General features: G+C 33.8%; 3 protein-coding genes across 5 annotated transcripts; 2 read left to right on the forward strand and 1 right to left on the reverse strand.

Moving 5' to 3' along the window:
• Window positions 1-5,506: 5,506 nt before the first annotated feature.
• LOC101248287 (ABC transporter A family member 8) lies at window positions 5,507-13,053 on the forward strand. Of its 2 annotated transcripts, XM_069295260.1 has the most exons (17): window positions 5,676-6,080; window positions 6,466-6,777; window positions 8,131-8,362; window positions 8,480-8,649; window positions 8,738-8,923; window positions 9,051-9,146; window positions 9,228-9,428; window positions 9,939-10,098; window positions 10,180-10,406; window positions 10,798-10,915; window positions 10,992-11,068; window positions 11,190-11,279; window positions 11,401-11,544; window positions 11,646-11,948; window positions 12,034-12,114; window positions 12,250-12,423; window positions 12,535-13,053. In XM_069295260.1, the coding sequence occupies exons 3-17, from the start codon at window positions 8,185-8,187 to the stop codon at window positions 12,796-12,798; spliced, it is 2,469 nt and encodes an 822-aa protein (XP_069151361.1). In that variant the 5' UTR covers window positions 5,676-6,080; window positions 6,466-6,777; window positions 8,131-8,184; the 3' UTR covers window positions 12,799-13,053. The 2 variants fall into 2 exon arrangements, with proteins under 2 accessions (XP_069151360.1, XP_069151361.1); XM_069295259.1 differs by lacking the exon at window positions 6,466-6,777 and having other exon boundaries at window positions 5,507-6,080.
• Window positions 13,054-13,773: 720 nt separating this feature from the next.
• Window positions 13,774-16,584, forward strand: LOC101252677 (uncharacterized). Its single transcript, XM_010320667.4, has 6 exons — window positions 13,774-13,916; window positions 14,024-14,144; window positions 14,767-15,124; window positions 15,382-15,871; window positions 15,955-16,010; window positions 16,306-16,584. Exons 1-6 carry the CDS (start codon window positions 13,880-13,882, stop codon window positions 16,327-16,329), a joined length of 1,086 nt encoding a protein of 361 aa, XP_010318969.1. The 5' UTR covers window positions 13,774-13,879; the 3' UTR covers window positions 16,330-16,584.
• A 700-nt stretch (window positions 16,585-17,284) lies between these two features.
• LOC101247803 (ubiquitin-conjugating enzyme E2 2) lies at window positions 17,285-23,138 on the reverse strand. Of its 2 annotated transcripts, none has more exons than XR_011220082.1 (6): window positions 22,784-23,134; window positions 22,182-22,315; window positions 22,007-22,032; window positions 21,027-21,116; window positions 18,901-20,939; window positions 17,285-18,580 (listed from the first exon to the last, which is right to left on the reverse strand). XR_011220082.1 is itself a non-coding variant. In XM_010320666.4 (6 exons), the coding sequence occupies exons 2-6, from the start codon at window positions 22,304-22,306 to the stop codon at window positions 17,641-17,643; spliced, it is 459 nt and encodes a 152-aa protein (XP_010318968.1). In that variant the 5' UTR covers window positions 22,307-22,315; window positions 22,784-23,138; the 3' UTR covers window positions 17,285-17,640. The 2 variants fall into 2 exon arrangements, 1 of the variants encoding a protein (XP_010318968.1); XM_010320666.4 differs by having other exon boundaries at window positions 17,285-17,769; window positions 20,851-20,939; window positions 22,784-23,138.
• Between the last annotated feature and the right edge of the window lie 438 nt (window positions 23,139-23,576).

The raw sequence follows: 23,576 nt of genomic DNA on the forward strand, positions 1-23,576 counted from the left end.
AGTCTAACTCAACTCTTAAAATTACTAAAAAAAACGAGAATCACATACAATACTCTACATACGGCAACAGGGGCCGATGCAGTGTATAATGAGGGATTCTTTTGGTGAAAAAATATTACTATTTATATATGATTAAAATTATTTTTTTAGATACATATAATAGATGTCAAACTCCTTCTTACTAGTTCATATGTTTACTTTTTAAATTTTAAATGCACTCACTGAAATTTCTAGCTCCGCCACTATGTGACAACCTATTTTCCTCCCACAATCAATGTAAAATTACTTCATAACTCCTCACCCATCCATGATTAACAATATAATAACATGAAGGTTAGTGATAGTGATTAAAGGTGCTAGTAATTGTGAACTGTCGTCTTTGTAAAAATTGAAGAATAGAATTTCAATAATATTAGATTATTCAAAATTATCGAGTGATTTTAACGAGAGAAAAATATATTTGACAAATAATAATTAAAATTAAATGATTAAGATTGTAATTTAAAAATAAACTTTGTAACTGAGACGTAAATAACTAAATTTGAAGCATTTAATAAGTACAAACCAATAATCTTAATGTCATTAAAATATGTAAATTATTAATTTAAAATAAATATTGTAGATATAGTTTCATTTAATTCTAATTCGTGGTAAATTTATTTTCATTCACCTTTCTTCCCTCTATGAGATCTCGCTCACTATTCCTCTCTTTTTCAATCATCTCTTTCTCATCTTTCTCACTATATACAAACATAAATTTATAACTTGTGTTTGTATTTGTATAAAGCGTGTAATTGTATTACAAATATATATATATATATATATATATATATATATATATATATATATATATATATCTTCATCTTATATACTTATAATTATAAAAATACCAATCTTTCCTTGCCTAGTTCTCTCTTGTCTTTCTCTCTCATATAAACACAAATTATGCAAAAACTATGTATAATTTATGTTTGTGTAAAGCAAGAGAGAGATTCAATATATAAATACAAATATTTTAACTCAATTCAATATTATACGTATTCAAATTTTATGCAGATATACAAATACAATCATTGATATATACATATATTTATATATATATATATATATATATATATATATATATATATATATATATATATATATAACTAACATACATACATAATTCATTTCTCCCAACTCTCTGCCTCTCTTGCTCGCCCCTCTCTCAATTTTGCTCGCCGCTCTAGCCTAACACGGAGAACATATACACATGCAGACACAATTTTTATAGACACAAATGAATTAATGCCTCAATTTGGACAAATCAGATATACCATAGCAAACATAATTTTACTACGGAGTGCAAATAACAAAATAATGACTATAGAACACTAATATAATTTTTATTTTTGCTATTCTTAAAATTTACTATTTAATTTTAAGAGGATGCCATTGGACCGCATAGATTGTAGAAACTAAATAACGTAACGTGGCTAAAATATATTTATCCCCCAATGATTGTGAAATTCAAGGTATTCAGAGGAATAAAAGCAAGTCCAAATATACATCAAATACGGATCTCAACAATATTAGTAAGTGTATTATACTCCTTTATTTATAGTCTATTTTACTCTTATTAATTAATTAATTAATTTTTTTAATATTAAGTGACTTATAATTATTAAAAATAATAGGATAAAATTACTATTTTTATTTAGAAAGAATTTCATAAGTAGTTATAATTTGCTAATTTACCATTCGTATTGCTTTGACAATTGTATCAGTTCACTAATTAATAACAGTCTATATTGCTTATCATTTGTATGTTTTGATTCTGTATCAGATTACTAATAAGTAATAACTAATAAGCCAATTTTTTTTCGTTTAGTAGGACTTTATGTATGAATATAGTTGCAACTGTTACCAGCATACCACTTATATTTATTTGCTCTAATATTTATATCAACTATCAACGCGATATAATTACAATAAATCATATGTGTATATTTAATTTCGTAGTATTAACTGTTAAATAATGACAAAAGTTCCATATCGGTGATTAATGAGATGGGTGGACTCCTTAAAAGGCTTGGACAATCCTCCTCCCTTTTAACTAGCTTTTGGGGTGTGAATTAGGCCTAAGACCTAATTTCACATGGTATCAGAGCAGGGTCCGTCCAGATGCTAAGCACGGTGATTAATGAGATGCATTCCTTATAAGGCTTGGGCAATTCTTCTATCTTTGAGCTAGCTTTTAGGGTGTGAGTTAGGCCTAAAACCTAATTTCACATTAACACATATATTCGCAATAGATTGTATGTGTATACTCAACAAATCAATTTACACTCTATATACACATAAATAACTAAAAAAGAAACCCAAATCTATACATACGTACATACACAGTTGCCTTTTTTTTTTATTGATACAATTTTGCAGGACAAAGTCAATAAATTATATATTGATTCGAAATAGTAATTTTTGTTTAAATATTATATTTATATTTAAAAATTATTCAATATGTATAGATAAATTATTTAAAACCCACTAATGAAAAGAAATATAATTTTGAAATCATAAAAAAAATAATCTTCATTCTGCCTCCAAATTCATCTCAAGTGCTGTAACAGTTTAATTAATTCTCTAACCATACAATTTATTCTTTTTTCTATTTTTAGTATCAAAAGCCTTTGAATCAGATTTAAAAAGTCACTAAAAATTAAGGAGTTAATTTCTACGAATTGATGTCACCATAAATTATTTACCAAAATATGCTATTCAAAGTCCAACGGTTAATAAAGTCAATATTCACTAATTTGAACACCATAAATTATTTAGCAAAATATGCTATTCAAAGTCCAACGATGAATAAACTCAATATTAATTAATTTGAACACATGAGAAGTGACAAATACATTTGCTCCAAAATTTGTTGTCTAGTCTACGAATTTGAATAAATTATATATTAAGTCCTTTTCGTTTCTTAATTAAGAAGCAAGCCTGGAAGTTCATAAACAACAAAAAAAAGAAATCAAATAAACAAGACAGTATGTGGAGAACATTTATAGGAACAGAAAAAATAAATATTTATATGAGCCAACATATACAATACTTCTCATATGAATATATCTTAATATACTACTAATAAATTATATTCAATTTTATTATTGTGTATTAAAATATTTAAATTGTTATAAGGAAAAATTAAAACATCTTATTTATTTATTTTGAAGAGAGTCTTCTACTATATATACTTCTTCTAATATATTATTTCATACCACCTCCATCAGTTTTAATTGTCATGATTTCATTTTTTTGAATTAAATTATAAAAAAAATTTATTAATATTTTATGATGTATTTTTTAATATTATGCGAAAAAATATATTTTGTAATACTTTTCTTTAACTTTAAAAATTAGTATTATTAACTTTTGAAAGACACAACCCGACAAATAAAACTGAACGGAGCGAGCCGTAATATGTGAATTTGATGGATAATTACTACAGTAATTCCTGAATATATGACGATGGAGTGGAAATTGTTCCATATTTGGAAAACCCCAAAATGCCCTTCACTACCTAACAGGAAAATGACCATATTGTCCTTCAAATGTGAACAAAATTAAGTTATAAATCAGTTAATCACAACAACCAAGGCTCAACGTGAAGATCACGAATTATTTTATAATAACACGATTTTTTGGTTTGACTTATGGGGGATCGTATTTCGATTTGCGTGGATCTATGAGATTTTTCTTCTAATTAAAAAATATTAGGAATTATTTTTTTAACCCCAGATAATCCGGGCTAATAGTCTCTGCCACAGCCTTTGAACAAGCATTTTGTGCGTACTAGGTAAACTTCATTGTGTAAATACTAGAAAATTGTGAGATGAAAATTAATATCTTGATTTTAAATTTAAAGATATGTTAAATATATTAAAATAGTACTTAAATTTTAAGGTTCTGAATATATAAGGTAAAAAGTTAAAACTAAAGAATTGTAAAAAGGGTCTTTTCTAGAGGCACCTACAAGAAAATAGGACAAATATATTGAAACGAAATGATTAATAAATAATATGCATGTTTATTAATATCCAAGATTACATCTTTAAAAAACTTAGAAAAATGAACAGGGAAAAGAAATGAGTAGACCTAAATTTTTCTAAAATAAATTGGGATCAATAATGAATCGTGATTATTTATATTTCTCTAACAATACAAAACGTGTAATCAAGTTTCTAATGAGCAATACATGAAATGATGTACAAACATTATTAGATTATCATATTTGTTAATTCCTTAAGTCCATGAAACTTGAAATTATGCCCAATTATTTTTACATAGCAAGGCTAAAATCTTCATTCGTTCATTTCATTTGACAATATTCGAATGACCAACTAGTTCCAAATCATTATGGTAACTCAGGGGTAGATTCAGAGTGTCAAGTGAAAGTTTTCGAGAATTTAATAATTTTTACATAATTTATTATTTATATTGAAAAAATCTATATATTAGTACTTAAAGCTACGATACAGAAAATTATATTTTTGATCCGTAAAATAATGTTAAGCTTTACTTCCATTTTGACTAAAGTTCGATCCACCTCTACATTAACGCATATTATATATTCTACAAGTAATATTGAAAAAAATATTAAAATAACAGTTAAGAAGTTAATTTATTTTTAATAAATGTATTATTGCTTTGACAGATAGGCTATAGATATGTGAATCATTATTGAAATTTTCTTAGTATAAACACGAGGCTTAAAGAATGCACGCTGTTGCTTGCGAATAACTTATTAGTTTTGAAGTTCTCGACGAAACAACAAGGAAAGATCTTCACCACCCTAATCCTATTTTGACTTTGCAACCTAATATTCTACTGAACTAGAACTTGGTGTGCTTTGTTATCACAGAAAAATAAAAATATTCATCGAAAAAATATTTATATGTAATCTAGCAAAATACTATGAAAAAATCGGGAGGAGATGGGGAGATGCAGGACGATATGGGTGGAATTGTCAAGAGGTGGTTGAGGGATTTGATAGGTCAAAAAAAGACAATGAATTTGGAATATCATTCATGAAACTTATTTTTTCTACTTTTATTAAGGTCATTTTTCTCATTTTTGAGGAACTTATTTTCCTATAAAACGTTTATCAGGAAATATTTTCCTCCATTATAAACACACCTATTTAGATTGACTTATTTTAGATATTTTTTAAGTTAAGATAATTTTTTAAGCACTTTCACAATTTTTAATTAAGATGAAAAAAATAATTAATCACTTAATAACAAAAATAAGTTAAAAATTATAAGTTAGATTTTCTAATTTTAATGACTTAATAAATCTTAAAGCAATAAGTCTATATTTGATAATTCTTAGTGTTTACACCAATATATGTATTGGCACAACGAATTATTTACCTTTCGCTATCTTACGTATAAAATATATTATTTTAACTTGTGTATATTAATTTTAAACATATTTATTAAAATTTATGATTTCGCTATTAAATACGGATCTAGATAATGTGCTGGTAAACTTTTACCATCAAAGATGTAAGTGAAATTGGAGTATCAAAAAATCCAAAATGGGAAAAAATTGAAGTAACAGACTTACCTAGAAAAGACGCGCCTTCATTTTTCTCTTTGTATATAAAGTGCAACAACTAGAACTTCATCACTACCCAAAAAACTGAATATTTTTAGAGAGAGAAAGCCATGGAAGTGCAGAGGGGATTCCCTTTGCTAAAACAGCAGTACAAAGCTTTAATAAAGAAGAATTTTTTAGTCGCATGGCGGAACAAGATGGCCACATTTCTTCAGCTTTGCGCATCGCTCTTCTTCATCTTCCTTCTATTCATAATTCAGAGAGCTATCGAAGCTCGTTTCTCTTCTTCCACATCTTACAAGGATGTGCGGGACCCCGAACCTCTACTGTCGCCGCCAATTCCGCCTTGTGAGGACAAAAACTTCATCGCTTTCCCCTGCTATGATTTTATTTGGAGTGGCTCTCAGAGTCCGAAAATCAGTCAGATTGTAAACGGAATCATGGCGAATAATCCTGGCAGGTCGATTCCTTCATCCAAGGTATATATATACACACTCGTAGTTGACTTTTTTCCTCGACTGATTTATTGATGATCTCATGTTTTTTTTTTCCTTCAAATCTCTGTATTTACACTTTATAGTGAACTGAGATTTGTTTAGCGGAATGGTTATAATTTGGGGATAAATGAGTTTGAATAGAATCGAGTTTATGCCGTGTTAGTTTCTCTCCTTCTTTTTTTTTTCTATTTTATCATCATATGAATCTTATAGTAGTATAATGACTACGAGTTGGATAAATTGTGTTGTTAGAGAGATTGAACTTATTGAAAAACACTTAAAACTCTGCAATGGAGAAATTTTCGAATGTTAAAAAGATGATGTTTTTTTTTGCCTGAATAAATAAATATAGAATTAATGCTTACAGTACTGCAACAACAACAAACCAATGTAATCTCACAAGTGGACTTGGGGAATGGGGAGGGTAAGATGTACTCAGCCTTACCTACCTTTATGGGGTGAAGAAGTTGTTTTTGATTGACATGGGAAGCCTCCTCCTTTATCCGGGATTGGGACCAGCAATGTGAACAAGCTCAGATGGGTGGAATCGATTGACCTGGCTCATCCTTTATCCAGGCTTGGGACTGCAATGTGAACAAGCTGTTACAGGCGGAGTTATTGCTAAACAGTATGAATCACGAAATAAACCTGATGAGAAATTTTGCAATTATCCTGCTAGGTTGTTTCTCCATGTCTAATTTTCCTAATATGATTTTCTTTTGTGCAAACAGTGCCACTTTGTTAGCTATCATCTATAGCTTCCATGGTCTAATTTGTGTCTTCCTTGTTTTTTCCCTGCTCTGATTCATATGCTTCTTGAGTACTTCATTTGAAAATTCATGTTAGGGAAAAAAAATCTGTTAATCTTGGGCCAAAGTGAAGTCATTTTTCGTGATCTTTTTAATTAAAGTTTCCAGTAATATCAGATAGTACAGCTTCTTGTAAGCAATAAACTCACTTTCTACTATTTGTAGTATTTCAGAAAATAAATTTACAGATTACTGCTTGTCATAATGTTGTTGTCCTCTCCAAGTAATAAGTCTAGTGCAGCTCTTTACTAGCTTTTTTTTAACATTAATATGCTTGGAAACTTCATGCTTTTTCATGTTTAGGAGAATTGGCTAGTCTCTTATGTCTCAAGGGGACTCTTTGGATCGATGTTGTCAAGGCCGATGTAGGCTCTGACATATGATTTCGGCAGAACCCGATAGCTTTGACATAAACACCCATATATTTGTTAAGAAATTCATTAAATATGCACAAAAATTAAATTCGTTACAAGCACTTGAGGGCCAGTTGTCTTAGAATAAAGAAACCCATATAGTCCAAGTCATAAATCTGCCCCTGATTTGTGTAATGAGATGAGCGGGTAATCTTTAATTTCAGAGAGACCCACTTTTTCACACACAGAGTATCAGTTAGTAATGCAATCCCTGAATAAACCAATCTATGTGAAAATGTGAAAGTGAGTTGAGGATTTGGGATTAACTAAATATATGAAGTAGGGTGACGTGGTGTCTTATATCCTATAGGAGAAATGGACCTTATGATTTCCTTACACAAAACATGGTGTGCATGAATAATGTTAGTAATGTGCTTTTACAGCATGAGAGTATGCAAAGGGAATTCCCCTTGAAAAGAGTGAACATTCTCACTCTTTCACAGTTTGCCTTCCTAAAACAAAGAACATTACTCCTTATGTTTTCACAAAAATCCTTATGTTTTCTAGACCAAGAATCTGGCCAGTGTTCACTATTAGCTTTCTCTATCGTCATGGAGGTGATGTTATTCCTTCAGCGTATTGACAACAAGCATAAAATCTGGTTTAAGAATTGCATTGGTAAATCCTGAATTGATGCACCAATTTTAACTTCATTAAAAGATAATTCCTGTCGTTTGAGTGTGCCAGTGTCCTGTTTATTAATTTATTTCATGCAATGGTTCCTCTAATTTGGTCATTCTTTAGTTTAATATTTCGAACTGAAGTCTTGTTGGAACATTGACCTATCATACCATGACTTTTTTTCCGCAGGTTTTGTCATTTAGAACACGAGATGAAGTGGATGACTGGCTTTTCAAGAACCCAATGCGTTGTCCTGGAGCACTACACTTTGTTGAAAGGAATGCTAGCGTAATCAGTTATGGTATACAGACAAACTCCACTCCAGTTGCCAATCGAGGAGTCTTTGAAGATCCAACTTTTACGTTCCAAATCCCACTTCAACTGGCAGCAGAACGTGAAATTGCGAGATCTTTGATTGGAGGTAATATAAATGTGATGTTTACTACTGGATTTGATCCAATAAATGGATATGATGGTTTAAATCAAGTCTTCTTTTTTCCTATGTTCACCTTTATCCTATGATTGTGTATATTTTCAGATCCAAATTTCAGTTGGGTTGTCAGTCTCAAAGAATTTGCACATCCGGCTTTTGAAGTTTTCTCTGCCTTGCGTACCATTGGACCTACCTTTTTCTTGGCTGTTGCTATGTTTGGATTTGTCTTCCAAATCAATGCTTTGATCATTGAAAAGGAACTCAAACTTCGGCAGGTATCACGTCTGGCATTTTGTAAGAGACGATACTGTTCTTGTACTTCATGGATGATTATCAATTTCTGACTGTCACATTTTCTTACAGGCAATGACTATGATGGGTCTCTATGATACTGCTTACTGGTTATCATGGTTCACATGGGAGGGATTCATCACACTTCTCTCTTCTCTTCTCACAGTTCTCTTTGGGATGATGTTTCAATTTGATTTTTTCTTGAACAACAACTTTGCGGTCGTGTTTCTTCTTTTTTTCCTCTTCCAACTTAATATGGTTCGTCTCCACCATTCAACTTAACACTTTCACCAACTACAATCTACGTTCATTTGCAGCTTCTAATGAGGCTAAATTACTCTAATATTTTTGTCCACTGAGATAGAATTTCTGCTACTGTGGCCAGGTTGGTTTTGCATATATGGTGTCTGCTTTTATTAGCAAGTCATCTTCAACAACAACTGTGGGCTTCTTCATCTTTATTGTCGGTTTCATGACTCAGGCAAGTTCTTATCTTTGAATCGATTACTATCCATTTACTGACTCACTGGGATGACGTATTTCTTGTCTCTCATTTTTTCAGCTTGTAACAGCATTTGGATTTCCCTATAGCGAGAACTACTCCAAGAGCTATAGGATCATCTGGTCATTGTTCCCACCAAATCTTCTTGCTCAAGGTCTTCAGTTACTTGCTGGTGCAACTGCCACCCCTGAAGATCCTGGTGTTAGCTGGAGTGGGAGGACAAAATGTGCTTTTAATGATACAGAGTGTGTAATAACTATGGTAAGACTCTATTGCAAAATAGGGATTCTCTTTTAGTTTCCAGTTTTCTTGATTTTACGGAGGGAAGTGAAGCACTTTGAGAGTTAGGACTTTCTTTGTTCGTACATGATTTCAGTAGATATTTTTTGTTCACTTCTCATCACTGTTATAGCTCTGTGACTTTGAATGAGAGTGGAGCTAATGAGTTATAGAGGGAGGGAGGAGAGACTCTGGGTTGGTCAAAGTATTTCTTAAAAGCATACACACACCTATCTTCATAAGCTTTACAAAGGTTGGTCGAAGGACTTCTTTACAAAACTTATTCCATGAAACGATGGATCACATCTCCTTTACAATTAAGGATCACATCTCCTTTGCAAACTAAGCAAAATATTATAGAGGAGCTATTAGACTATCTCGAAAGATCTCATTTTCTAGCAGTTAGTTATTTCTTAATACAATATTCCTTTCAGTCTCATACAGTCATCTTGCATCTCACATACACCCATTATCTGTTGTTTCTCTTAACAGAACGAGATTTACATATGGCTTGTGGTAACATTCTTTCTGTGGTTTGTTCTTGCTATTTACTTGGATAACATAATTCCGAATATTTCTGGTGTGAGAAAGTCAGCATTCTACTTCTTGACTCCTGGTTACTGGACAGGCAAAAGTGGAAATAAGGTGAAAGGTAACAAAATTTATCACTACCTTAATATCAAATTTTGAGCATACTGTGACAAAACTTTAAGGCTGTTCATTTTGTTTTCAGAGGGTAGTGTTTGTAGCTGCACAGGTTCAGTGCCAGCCTTGGATAGTATTATACCAGATGACGAAGATGTTCTTGAAGAAGAAAACATTGTTAAACAGCAAGCTATGCAAGGTGAAGTTAATTCTAATGTTGCAGTTCAACTACATGGTCTTGTAAAGATATTTCCTGGAACAACAAAGATGGGCTGTTGTAAATGCGAAAGGAAATCTCCATTTCATGCCATCAAGGTATTTTATCCATTGGTCTATGAGAAGCTAACATTAGTTTGTGTTTTTCTGTGCAAACAGAAGTCATCAGTAGAGAAAAGAAAACACTTTACGCTTTCAGATAGGAGTCGAGAATGAAATCTAGTTTGAGACTTGTCTCAAAATTTGTTTTTTGGTTTCTCTTGCAACTTCTTTGGATTTCCCTGGCAATTTAGTCAAATCAAAATTTGTGTTTAATTTCATTTAGTACACGTTTTACATGTGTAAGAATAGCATATGGGAAATTAGAAATCGACATTTCAAAAGATAAAAAATCTAGAAGAAATAGCATCAATATTTAATAATCCTCTGGAGATCCTACACCTCTACCCTGGCTGCATCTTCATCTCATTCTTTGGAGTCAATACTGCAGGGCTTATGGGTGAATCTTGCAAAGGATCAGCTATTTTGTCTTCTTGGACCCAATGGAGCTGGAAAAACTACTACTATTAATTGTTTGACTGGGATTACACCTGTTACTGCAGGAGATGGTAATATAATTTAGTCATTCAAATTCTGTATTCATTGCATATTACTTGTGTGTAACACAAAGCTGCTTTTTAACAGCACTGGTATATGGTGAGTCCATAAGAAGTTCTGCAGGCATGTCAAATATTCGATCAATGATAGGGGTTTGTCCCCAGGTGACTATTTTTTATCTTTATATGTTCCAATTTTCAAATTTTTCATGGAACTGACTAAGACTCTACACCAGCAATACTTTGTTTCCATAAAAGAAATTCATTCAATTTTGTCATTTTACAGTTTGATATTCTTTGGGATGCATTGTCCGGTCAAGAACACCTGCATATTTTTGCCAGCATTAAAGGTCTACCCCCTGGTTTAATAAAAGAGGTGAGCATAAAACTTATGTATATCTAGCCTGCTGTGCCTGTCTAAAGATCTGATGAACAAGATCAGCACAGAATAGAATGATTATAAATCCTGCTTAACCAATTGTTCGATCAAATCACAGGTAGTAGAGAAGTCATTAGCCGAGGTAAAACTCACACAAGCAACCAGAATGAGAGCTGGTAGTTACAGTGGAGGAATGAAAAGACGTCTTAGTGTTGCTATTGCTCTTATTGGTGAACCAAAATTGGTCATTTTGGATGAACCGGTAAGTTTTGGAAAATAAAGTTTTCTCGTGAGTTATCAGAATTATGCTAAAAAAAAATTATTATGAAATTCTCTTTTCTAAAACATGAAAACGCTTCATAGACTACTGGTATGGATCCAATAACTAGAAGACATGTCTGGGACATAATTGAGGATGCAAAGAAAGGGCGTGCCATTATCCTGACCACACATTCAATGGAAGAAGCTGACATCTTAAGTGACCGCATTGGTATCATGGCGAAGGGTAGACTTCGTTGCATTGGAACTTCAATAAGATTGAAATCAAGGTTTGGAACTGGTTTCATTGCTAATGTAAGCTTTTCTGGTGGGACAAATGGGACTCCTGATAGAGAAGATACTCTGAGTACACCTCAACATGAAGCTGTGAAACAGTTCTTTAAAAGTGTATGTCAAAGATGTCTTTTGCTTTTTCCCTCTATTTTCTGAAACTACTAAAGGAACTGGTCTGATTTGCAAACTATGCCTGCAGCGTCTGGACGTGGTGCCTACAGAGGAAAACAAGTCCTTCCTAACCTTTATTATTCCCCATGCCAAGGAGAAGCTGTTGACGGTAATATCTTTATAGCAACTTTGAGATTAGATTAGTTTAAAACCATTTCTGGTCTTTTTACTTTATTGTGGAATTATATTCACACACACATTTGGATAGCTCATTTGGTGATCATTGGATTTTACCCTCAATCAGGACTTCTTTGCTGAGCTCCAAGATAGAGACAAGGAATTTGGCATATCAGATATTCAGCTCGGGCTTACCACTCTTGAAGAAGTTTTTCTGAACATCGCTAGACAGGCAGAATTGGAAGAAGTGGCTGAAGGAAGCTCTGCTACTCTTACTTTGAATACAGGGGTCTCACTTCAAGTAAGTTGTTTATCATATTCTTGGTTCTATAATTTTCATGATGAAATTGCACGCGAAAATTCTAATCCCTGTGAAATAAGCTTTAACACTGTTTTTATTTGTTCTGTTCAGATACCTATAGGAGCAAGATTTGTGAAAATTCCAGGAACAGAATCTTCTGAGAATCCAATTGGAACTATGGTAGAAGTGTATTGGGATCAAGATGATTCTGGTAGACTCTGCATTTCTGGTCACTCACCAGATATGCCAATACCAGCTCATGTTCAACTAATAGATCCTCCAACAGACACTTCTAGTAGAGGCTTTTTGCGAAAACGGAAACAAATACAAGGAATTGTGATTGATCCTGCACAGATCACGGGTGCAAGTTCGTAACAAAGATAGAATTTTGATAATCACAGTAAAAAAGGTCTTACAGATTTTCCTTTTTTTTTTTTTTGTATAAGTGAATTGTTGTAAATGTGTTTGCTGCTTGGGACATCTGTTTGTCACAAGAACATTATTTTTCTCCGGATGGTTCTTTGTATGCCATAGCTTCGTTTTTACGTTAACATTAATTTATCTTGTATATTACAAAACTATTTGTAACATTTACTGTCATTCTTATAATGGAAACATTTCTCTTTTCTATATCTTTGATAAATAATTGATGTATCTTCTTAACCTAATTGGAACGGTTGCATTTTGTTCTGGTTTAGTTATACTTCTTTAAAATTAGTACAGCAGATAGATGAGGGACAAACACTTAAAATGATCAGTGTATATTAGTTGAGGCAATTAAAAACTGCTGGCACCTGTGGTTCAAGAAAAAAGAATAATGACATGATATACAACTGAGAGGCTGATTTAGAAGTTAAATTTGAAAGTAAAAGTGTATTTTTGATCTCTTTTCCTTATATTTAAAAGTGTTTGTTGGTAGTAAAGTGTAATTTTGATCTTTTTTCCTTATATTTAAAAGTATTTATTGGTTGTGTAAACACCACACCAATAATATATCAAAGCAAAAGTGTAATTTTTTTTTCTTTATACATAAAATTTTTTATTGATCATATAAACACCACACCAACAATATATAAGTGAAATTTTACAAAATTGAGATAGAAAAACTGTTTTACTTTTTGATGGAGAAATATAGAAAAGATAGATAAGCTTCTGAATTAACTTTTAATTTTAATGCTTAATGCTCACTTGTAGACGTAAATGCGCTGCCAACTCAGCAATTAACGGTTAGCATTCAAAATTTGAAACCAATATGATAAGAGCGTGTTAATTGGGCCCACTGGACGGGCCCAGCCCGAAGAGCCGTTTCTACAGAATTTTTAGATTTAATTTTGAAGCAGTTGTAAAATTTCCCGCCCAAACACCACTGCCATCTTTTGGGAATATATATAGTCAGCCCTAACTTCTCAACTCTCATCATTTCCTTCTACCTCTCTGGAAAACCTAAAATTTATCAATGGAAATCTCCGGCAAAGATCAATCCTCTGTTTCTGGTATTTGTCTTCACTTTTTGATTTCTCTGTGTTTTTCATTTATGATTGTGCGTATACGTTTGTTTCGCTGTATGTGTAGATGTGATTGACGGTTTTTTTTTCCGCAGCAAATGCTAAGCGATCATCATCAGCAACGAAGCTTCTTCGATATCCACTGCGATCGGGCACCAAGCCCAAGGAGGAGAAGCCGCCTCTGACTGATGCTTCCAACTCTTCGGTTCCTAGAAGGTTTGTCTCTATTACTGTAACTACTTCTCTGATTTTTAGTCTGTGTAGCGAATTTAGTGTGATTAGACTGTCAGAAGACAGCGGTTGTATGAGTTCTTTGTTTGGATGAATTCTCTGCTCCTTTGCAGACCTACATTGAACTATTTGCCATGAAATAGCTATTTGTTTTGGTTTTGGAAAAGGGTAAAGAAATTGCAGAATTTTGTATACGTGATGCTCTGCTTTGTTATTTTAACAGTTACAATCAGTATAGCTGAAAACTGCTTCTACAAACTGTACGATAATTTTTGCCCTGGAATAAAGTATACCATCTTATCAATTTTACTTAACATAAACAGATGTTAACCTGTCTCTAAAGTTGAGGTTATTGTAGCTTTATGTTTTTTCCCATGGGGATAAATGGGGTCTTGGTGAAAGACAACCTAGCCTAAGTTAAGTTTCTGAGAATGGTTATCACTTTTCCTTTTGAACAGAAATCTAAACAAATTAAACTATTGTAATGTACACAAGTGTAGTGAATTTAAGGATGTGCACTTTTCCCAGTCATTTTGTTCTCACATATGCCAAATATTTGTTTCCTCTGATGTCCATTTGCTTATAATAATTTCATCTCCCATGTTAGGGTAAAACCTGTCTCAAGTGTTAGTAAGAGTATTGGTGTCTTTGATCTCGGCAAGGAAAAGTCTGCTGCTAAACCTCCAAGAAGGCTGTCTATTCAGTCTAAGTCGAGTGCCAGCCCTGCCTCAAGATCAGTAGGCACTGTCACTCCTATTTCTGAGGCTAGGGCAAAGAGATCTGTCATCAACCAGGGGAAAACTAATACACCGCTATCAGCTCTGGCAAAGTCATCAAATGGAAAGGAAAGCAATCGTCTATTCTCTGCACTCTATTGGCTATCCCAGATTAAGCTCTCAGAATCTGCTGCTAAGCATTCAATTTCTCTTGGGTTTTTCAAACTTGCTTTGGAAGTTGGCTGTGAGGTACGATAAATGTTCCATCAAAAGGGGACCATTCTACAGAATATCTAATGAAAATACTCTCCCAACCGTGTCCCCTGAAGATCGGCAGATACCTACTTTTCATTTATTTTTTCTAATTAAGAAGTTTAGTGCTGTTTAGTAATTTCACTATTTTCCCATCGCAATGTTATTCAGAAATTCAAAACTGCCTGTAGATAGTGAATTATGCTATAGAAACAGACTACTGACCTCATATCTTTTTCTGTTTTTTATTTCAGCCTCTTCAACGTTTGAGGGATGAGCTGAAATCCTATGTGCAACGTCATAACCTTCTAGATCTTGGGGAGCCAGTGAAACAATTGTTTGAAAGCTACAATATTTCTCATGATTTTGAGCAGTTGCAAGTGTCTGAGACTTGTTCCCATGCACCTCAAGATGGGACACCTTCATCTGATGATGAAGTGCTGTGCAATTCATCTGTTGCAGGCACTGAGAAATCAGACCCTGAAGTCGTGACCAAAGATGCTATTGAAACTTGGGAAGTGGCAGAACCTCCTACTAAAGAGACTTCATCAAGGAAAGACATTGCAACTAAGAACCATAAATCTGTAAGTAAGACTGCTACAACTCCAAACTCTACAGAGGTTGCTGCAACTTCAAAATCTACAGAGTTTTCTGGTACCACAAAAAAGAAGATTGAAAATCCTAAGCAAAAACCAAATAAGAATAAGGCGAAAAGACAGGGAAAGAAATCTGCTGGAGTTGAAGGTAAACGTCTGTTGGTAACTTTCTTGGTCAAAAGTCTTGATGTTTTTGTATGTTACTGAGATTTATAACTATTTTTATCAAAGGTCATGCTAATGCTGGCACTGTTGAGGTAGCCCTTCCAGAAGACAAAGAGAACATGGTAAGAAGAGATTTTATGGTTTAACTTCCCTTTTGACATCCTTTCATTATGTGAGTTTCAAAAGCCTTTTTGAAGTTCTGAGTGATCAATTTCCAATCTTCTACTGGTGAACTATTGTATTTTTGTCTTCTCTGAATAATTAATCACCTGAAGACACCATCACCTCTTAGAACTTCCTCTTTTATGTGAAACCTGGCTTCTTGAGTAAGGACTAACTGCCATCTTTTTTTTTTTTTTTCGCAATTGTAAACATATGTAATAATACTATAGTTAACTTTACTATCACTTTTTGCAGGATGCTCCACAGTCAGAAGTTTAAATGCATGTATGGAATCAAAGAATGTTGAACATACTTATGTTATGTTTATTTGTTTTGGTGTTCATAAGCAGGAAGTTATTCCTTGTATAGATCATAGAAGGGTCGAGTGGAAGTGTCAACTTCTGGGGTTTGCATGTGAAAGAATCATGTTTTCCTTGTTTGGTCCTAGTTTGACCCAAGACTTTTGGGCATTATTATACATATATGTTTATGTTTTAAATTGCATTTGGTATCATATTGGAAGTGTTTTTATTATGCTTCAGTTCTATGCATTACATGAATATTGTTACTTGCTGTTTTTTCATCATCTAATATACACAGTTAGAATTGCAAGTGTATTGAAGTAGTTATATTGGATATAATAGTGATATCTCTGCCCAAAATTTTAGATCAAGCGAGAGCCTGGCCATTTGGTGTCGTGTCCTTTTTCATGTACGGGCCCCTCTTCATTCTGTGTAGTTCGCTCCTGTTAGCGCTTTGTTATCTAGCATTATTTTGTCCATTTGAACTGTAGGACTTGATGCGTAGACTATAAGTGCAATACGATTGTTCTGTGTAACATTAACTGTTAAGTGCAATGACCAACGTTGTCGACTTCCAAAAGTTCAGTAACGTGGAAATTTTTAGATTAGAAACTCTCAATATACTAGACGATTAAGTCCAGGTGGAACTGGAACTATGCAACAACAATATTTTCACTTCAATACCACAGTTGTTAGATTTCATCTTTAATACAGCTTCCTGTCATTCCAACTCATTAGCGCTTTTATCCCTTCCCTGTAATAAAAGGTGACATTTTCATAGAAATGTTTTATGCTGATAGTATTGTTTAGAACTATGTAGACCCAGCTTTAACTGTTTCACTGATAGACTTAATGAGATAAATAACCAATCAGTACGAAAAGGGATCTGCTAATTAAAACTAAAACGAATTTTGACAGAAAATGATCCAAAATCAAATGAAAAGTTGTTGCTTCTTTTCAATTTAAATATATGATTATACATTAGGTTTGCGAGGCTTACAAGTTAAATCCAAACTTGGGAGTTAATGGAAGTATCTGAAAACCATCTTTGTTGGAAAAGCAAATAGCATAATCTAAACAAATCCAAAATACCAGAAGACATAATCTACAGGAGCTTGACAAGCGGTGAACAACAATTGAGGGGGAGTAGCATAGAGAAACTATGCTGGGATCAGCATGAGTGTGCACCACTAAAATTACAATTCCGGACTTAGGTGTCTGGAACTATTACACAGATGAGCCCCGAAAGCTCATGATTGAGGTTGCAATAACCTCTATATATGTGGTATCAGTCTGCAGTCCAGCTCTGCTCCACAATTTCTCTAACTCTCCGGTTGTACTCCCTCTTATTTTCACTAAACAACCGAGCAGCTTCTGAGTTTGCAGGAGAATTAGGGTTTGGATCACACAGCAGTGACTGCAAGAATAAGATAAAAGTCATAATCATTTACACAAACAAGAAGTCCAAAGTACTCTTCTGAAGGTGTACGATGCTAGTCTGCAGTAAAGTCTCCAGCGGTAAAAAACAACTACAATTTTATCTCTCCTAACCCACCATTTGAGGAACATCATTTTCACCTCCCTCCCCTACTCAACAAATCATTACTTATACAACCAAGAGGGAAACAGAGGGTTGGACTGTTGGAGTAAGCCCAGTACATGTAAAACCAATACCCTTCTCGCGCGCACACTGCAGTAACCATACATTATCGAGCCAATCAACCACCATAACCAATCCCATCCCCACCCAATTTCTTTTTACTGAATATCTGTCTTGTCTATTTTCACAAAGGAGGACAACCTAGGAAACAGCAGTATACCTGGAGATAGAGTTATGATACTGATAAGTGATAATAAAAAAGATGATCTAATCTGATGCTCCCTCCTCATGCTATACACTATATAATCAACACAAGAGCTTGAACATTGCATTCATCAGCAGGTGCTAGTTAGGAGTTCTTGCTCAAACATATCTCCCTCACAATAACAAGTCCATATATGTTGGTTCGGCTATGATGTAGATTGTAGAGATTATAGGAATTCCAATTACAAGAAACACTCTCAAGAAACCCTTCACGGTGGCCCAGTGGTTTGAGCTTGGGACTTCCATGTTAGAGGTTTCAAGTTCGAAACCCTTTGCCAGCGAAAGCAAGGGGTTCGCCTTCTAGGTCAAGCTCATCGCACCAGACTTGCCTAGTGCAGGTTACCTCTCCTATGTGGTTTGCGAGCTATTGCATAGGAGCGAAGATTTTACCTTGTGCGCACCCAAAGGGTAGCGGTTGCGGATTTCCATTCAACCCTTTTTTTAAAAAAATAGTAGCAGGATTTCATTAGTAACTGAAAAGAACAGGTCTGAGCACAAGGTAGTGCTGAGAGATATAGGCTCTAGTTACAAGACATCCAAAAGAGAAACTCTTTTTTTTTAAATGACAAGGGAAACCCGCAGCCGCTACCCTCTTGGTGAGCACGGGGTAAAAACCTCACTCTTATGCAATAGCTCGCAAACCACATAGGAGAGGTAACCCGCAACAGGCAAGCCTGGTGCGACGAGCTCGCCCTAGAAGGCAAATCTCTTGCTTTCCTTGGCAAGGGGTTTCATACTTAAAAATTAGAAGCCAAAAATCTGGTCTTGTACCAATAAGAAGAGACCCTCTGAGATTAACTATAGACTCTACATTTATATTAATTTTTCTTTTTTTTGAAATTAAATCTTGTACTAAAGTTTCTTTACATTTAAAGTAAAAAAAATATACATGTGCAAAATGACCTCTATACTTGTCATCCTAAATGTTCTAACAACAAGAAATAGACAATATATTTTTGAAGTTTTCCTTACACTTTGGTGAGAGAAAAAAAGAGGGGGGAGGGAGATTTATCCGAGATCTTTCTTACTTGTCTGTGTAAAAATGACGAAAGGAAATATCAGAGGGAAATTCAAGTTGACTCGTTAGGATATGGGTTCGGAGAGTAATCAGAACTTCCTTTTTCTTCATCAAATGAAGTGTCTGGCAATTCCTAAACCTAGACTCGTTAGGAAATGAGTTTATCCTATTTACTAATATTACTCTGCAAATGTTGACGTCCTATTATATTGGGACTAATTTATTCCATGAAAGCATAAAGCAAGGATTTTATTTCTACCTACCACGGCTTCTATTTGTTTCTACCTCCTGTCACTTTCAAGGTTTCTTGATTAAGATCACTTGATAAGAGATGATAATTATGGCTAAATGAAAACCGGTGTACTCAATAGCTCATTGATACTGGAGGACATAAAAAGGGTTCGATATGTACAACTACCATTAAACCAATCAAGGAGTTGAACGAGAAGAATGAATCACCGAACTTGCACTTAGGAATAATGTTCCTCAATGAAGTCACCCAAGAGCAAATGCCTGCCTAGGAAGTAGGAACTAAATAAATATACTTTCCCTCTAAACACACGGTAACAATTTTCTGAAGAAGAAACTAGAAAAGCTATGTAGGCATTCAGGTAATATTTGGTTTAAGCTGAAAAGGAGCATTTAGAAGTATTTACGTATGGACATAAATTTCCCCAGGAAATCAAATAGTTTTGTGAATGAAAACCATTATTTCACTTGAAAAGCTACTCAAACCACTTGTAAATAATGTTTTGAAGTTGAAGCTGAATGTCCAAACAGGGCTCTTTAGCCCCATTTTTTTTATTAGTAATTATGATCAGCCAGCTTTTTTCAAGAAATTTATCCAAATAATAATAATGTTTATACTTGTAGCCTGTAGGACGATTTGAAATTTTGTTTACTGTTTGGAAAATAGACTTACCCTCAAATAAAATGAATCACCAAAGAGAATAGATACGAAAGGATCAGTTAGATTAACTGTGTTGTGTTGACCAAAGAAAGTATTTTAGAAATTGAGAGCAGTCTCCTGAGAGAATTGTCATAATTCAAACAGAAGCATTTCGGACCGTCCTCTAGATAAAAGTCCTGAGGTTTGACTTTGGCTAAAGTTAAAAGCTTTACAATAATCGTACTTCTAGTTTCCAGATTGTTAAAGAGAACCCTTTCTAGACATTCTAGGAATCGTACTAAATTTTGGGAGAAATACTTCACAACTGAATCCATAAAAACCTTCCTCAAACAATGAATTTGGAATCACTTCTTCATAATTCTTCTATACTTTCACATTTAGAATTAATGAATTCGCATGGATTTATCCAAGCATGAAATGCAAAAGTAGCATACAAGTGAGTAATCCAGCTATCATAACATAAGGAATAGATTTATTAATTTTTTAGAAAAAGGAAGCTATCACAAGGAAAAGCCACACTTATAGAATTCATACCTGTAGCTACTGCTTACAACACCTACTTATCACAATTTAACTACTGTTATAAGGATCTTTCCACTGCATCTATAAGAGTAAAAGTAAAACTCAAGGAAACAAACAATAAACTGGTCTATTTTCCTAAGATGTTCTTTATTGTGGACTTTGAAACTAAGTCTGAGCTCCATACCTGAATGGATGTAAGTATAGCCGCAACATCATATATTGGACTCCACTGGTTTTGCAGGATATCCAAACATATACTTCCATCTGCATAAACTAAAGAAGTGGAAAAGCAAATTCCAGATTAGAATTCATTTATTTGTTCTCTAATGAATGGAAAACCACAACTACCCTCCAACTTACTATTTGGATGAAACATGCGAGAAACAAATCGCACTGTTGGTGGCTTGTTGGGATAATCCTCGTTGAATTGAAGCGTCAATTTAAACGTACCTGATGTTTCCAAAGGGTATTGTGACAGAACAAAGTATCAAATACATATCAGGAAAGAAGATATCAACTCATAATTCACTCAGAGACAGGTGCAGAATGTATGTTTACTCTTCTTCTATGGAGCAAATAGCAAATGTGCTAAAAGCAACAGCACAAATTCAAATTGCTTCAAATTCGTAACACATTCCTTGGTCGGTCCATAAAAAAGTGTAACCATGCGAGAAGTCCACTAGAGGACATTTTTGGTTCCACCGATAGCAAAACAAGATCCTTTTGTTACAAGATTAGGCATGACATGATAGACATTTCTGAAAGCTAAGCAGATAGAGCAGCCAAGTTGTGCCACACAGCTAAATCACCAAAATTCATAGAGTTCGACAAAATGCAAAGAACCTATTGCAGAAAAGTATAGAAGATCACTGTGCACTTATTCACTGACTAATTTGCTTTTGGCATTAAGCAACAAAATGATGACAGATGATTAGGTGGAGAATCATAATGGTATGAGCAGGAAAACTTGGATTGCAAGATCAGAGAAACAAATGATTGCCATCACAGCACAATACTATGATCATAAATACCATGCGCAAGAGGTACATCCCTTGTTGAATGATTAAAAAATTTTACAACTGCACTTGTTTTTCTCAACCTCTTCTCCTTTAAATTCTTCTTTTTATTATTGCGTGTGGGGTGGACAGAGTGGGAATGATACACGCATGACAAATCAAATGACAAGAAAAAAATAGGCTTTTAGAAAACTGAAACCTCACACTCTGCATAGACAACCAGACATAAAATTAGACCAGACAATTTGCAAGCTCACATCATATGTCAAACTACTGTGCTCTGGCATTCTTTAAAGCCAATATCTAAATGCAAGGAAAACTCACCTCCATCCCAAGAAGTATCATCAGGACTGCATTCAGTACCCAGAAAAAACAATTTAAAAAAAAAATTAGTTCAGTTATATCTAGTAAAAAAACATGCCAAATAGATGTACCAATAGACAAGTGCTATAACTAAATTCAAAGCACATATTTCATGAACTTCAATTACAAAACTCACCCAAATATAACGGCATTCCAAAGCATAATGTTATTGTCTTGAGGAGCTCCACTAATACCCGCAGGAGGGTCCTGTTGTAACCTCTTGAAATCCCTCATCAGTCTCTTCCTTGAAGGAGTTGACATTTTCACTGCCTGCACATTACCATGACAGAATCAACACAACTAAACAGTTAATAGGAAGCATCACTTTCTTCTTTTGTTGATAACAAAGAGGAGGATCACTGAAAGTAAAACATCAAGCAAAATAACGATATTAATGAGTATTCCCTGCCTGTTTAATCAAATCGATCCTATATTAATCAGCTCAAAATAGAGCATACTACACTACGAAAACTGAAACGGACTAATTATGACGATATTCACTAAGAAAGTAAAAGGTGTAAATCCTTCCAAAGAGTAACAATCACTAATTCATCCTTATTTCGCGATGCAAACTTGCCATGATGAAAACGAACAGAAGAAAAAGTGAAATTCAAACGCTTTTTTTTCTCTCGAATTCGTAAGATCCACTGATAATTCCACAAACACATACACACACAAAAAGAAAAAACAGAAACGATGTTCCGTCAGGAAGAAATTCAATTCAATTCATAGACTTACCAAACAGCGAATATCAAAGAGAAGGCGTGAGCTAGGGTTCTGCTTCAGCTATGGAGTTCGATGTTTGCTGCCTCTGGAGCAGGTGAATCGAAGAGAGCAGAGAAGAACAATTAGGAAGTAGAATTGGGAATCACAATTCAGCACTTCTTTGCATTTGCTTTACAGTACCCCACCCCCAACCCTGATCCCCAAACGCAACTTGCATTTTAGGCGTTAGTCTTTATCCCTTTATTATTATTGGTAATGGAAAATTCCAGAAGGGCATCTTCTTTCACGTCATTAACAATAGACAATACTACTGCCAAAATAGAAACACCACTAGAAAAAAAAAATTGAAAAAGTTAATTATTTACACAAGAGGTCCTTAAAATTTCGATCATATATATGCCTTATGACCCACTTTTTTTTTTTAAATTACTGTTTTAGAATTGCTTTTTTTTAATCACTGTTTTAGAATTGCTTATTCAATTAGTGAAAAACAATTCCTATTCTTGTATGTTTGTTTGAATCTTATTGCTAACTTGAAAGCAAGTTAATAACTATTACATTGGAGATGGTTGAACTGAAGAGACATATTTAAAAGAAAATATCATGTTATTTGTATATGATATAGTATTGATTGACGAGACATGCGATGGAGAGTTAAGATCTGGAGAGATGTTGAGGTTTAAAGGATTCAGGTTGAAGTAGAATTAAGACAAAGTATCTGAAGTGTAAATTTAGTGATGTACTAACTCACAAGAAAAATGTAGAAGTTAGGATTGATATATAAGTCATCTCCAATGATGAAAGT

The sequence above is a fragment of the Solanum lycopersicum genome, chromosome 3, assembly GCF_036512215.1.
Source record: "Solanum lycopersicum chromosome 3, SLM_r2.1".
In the NCBI taxonomy this organism is placed as follows: Eukaryota; Viridiplantae; Streptophyta; class Magnoliopsida; order Solanales; family Solanaceae; genus Solanum; species Solanum lycopersicum.

Excerpts from the sequence above, each read along its gene's own strand:
- LOC101247803 (XM_010320666.4), bottom strand. The coding sequence starts at position 22,306 with ATGTCAACTCCTTCAAGGAAGAGACTGATGAGGGATTTCAAGAGGTTA. Across the intron at positions 22,033-22,181 it reads TGGAATGCCGTTATATTTGG|TCCTGATGATACTTCTTGGG; the intron begins GTGAGTTTTGTA and ends TACTGAATGCAG. Across the intron at positions 20,940-21,026 it reads TCGCATGTTTCATCCAAATA|TTTATGCAGATGGAAGTATA; the intron begins GTAAGTTGGAGG and ends CCACTTCTTTAG.
- LOC101248287 (XM_069295259.1), top strand. The coding sequence starts at position 5,712 with ATGGAAGTGCAGAGGGGATTCCCTTTGCTAAAACAGCAGTACAAAGCT. Across the intron at positions 8,924-9,050 it reads TCCTCTTCCAACTTAATATG|GTTGGTTTTGCATATATGGT; the intron begins GTTCGTCTCCAC and ends TACTGTGGCCAG. Across the intron at positions 12,424-12,534 it reads ATACAGGGGTCTCACTTCAA|ATACCTATAGGAGCAAGATT; the intron begins GTAAGTTGTTTA and ends TGTTCTGTTCAG.
- LOC101252677 (XM_010320667.4), top strand. The coding sequence starts at position 13,880 with ATGGAAATCTCCGGCAAAGATCAATCCTCTGTTTCTG. Across the intron at positions 13,917-14,023 it reads AGATCAATCCTCTGTTTCTG|CAAATGCTAAGCGATCATCA; the intron begins GTATTTGTCTTC and ends TTTTTTCCGCAG. Across the intron at positions 15,125-15,381 it reads CTTTGGAAGTTGGCTGTGAG|CCTCTTCAACGTTTGAGGGA; the intron begins GTACGATAAATG and ends TTTTTATTTCAG.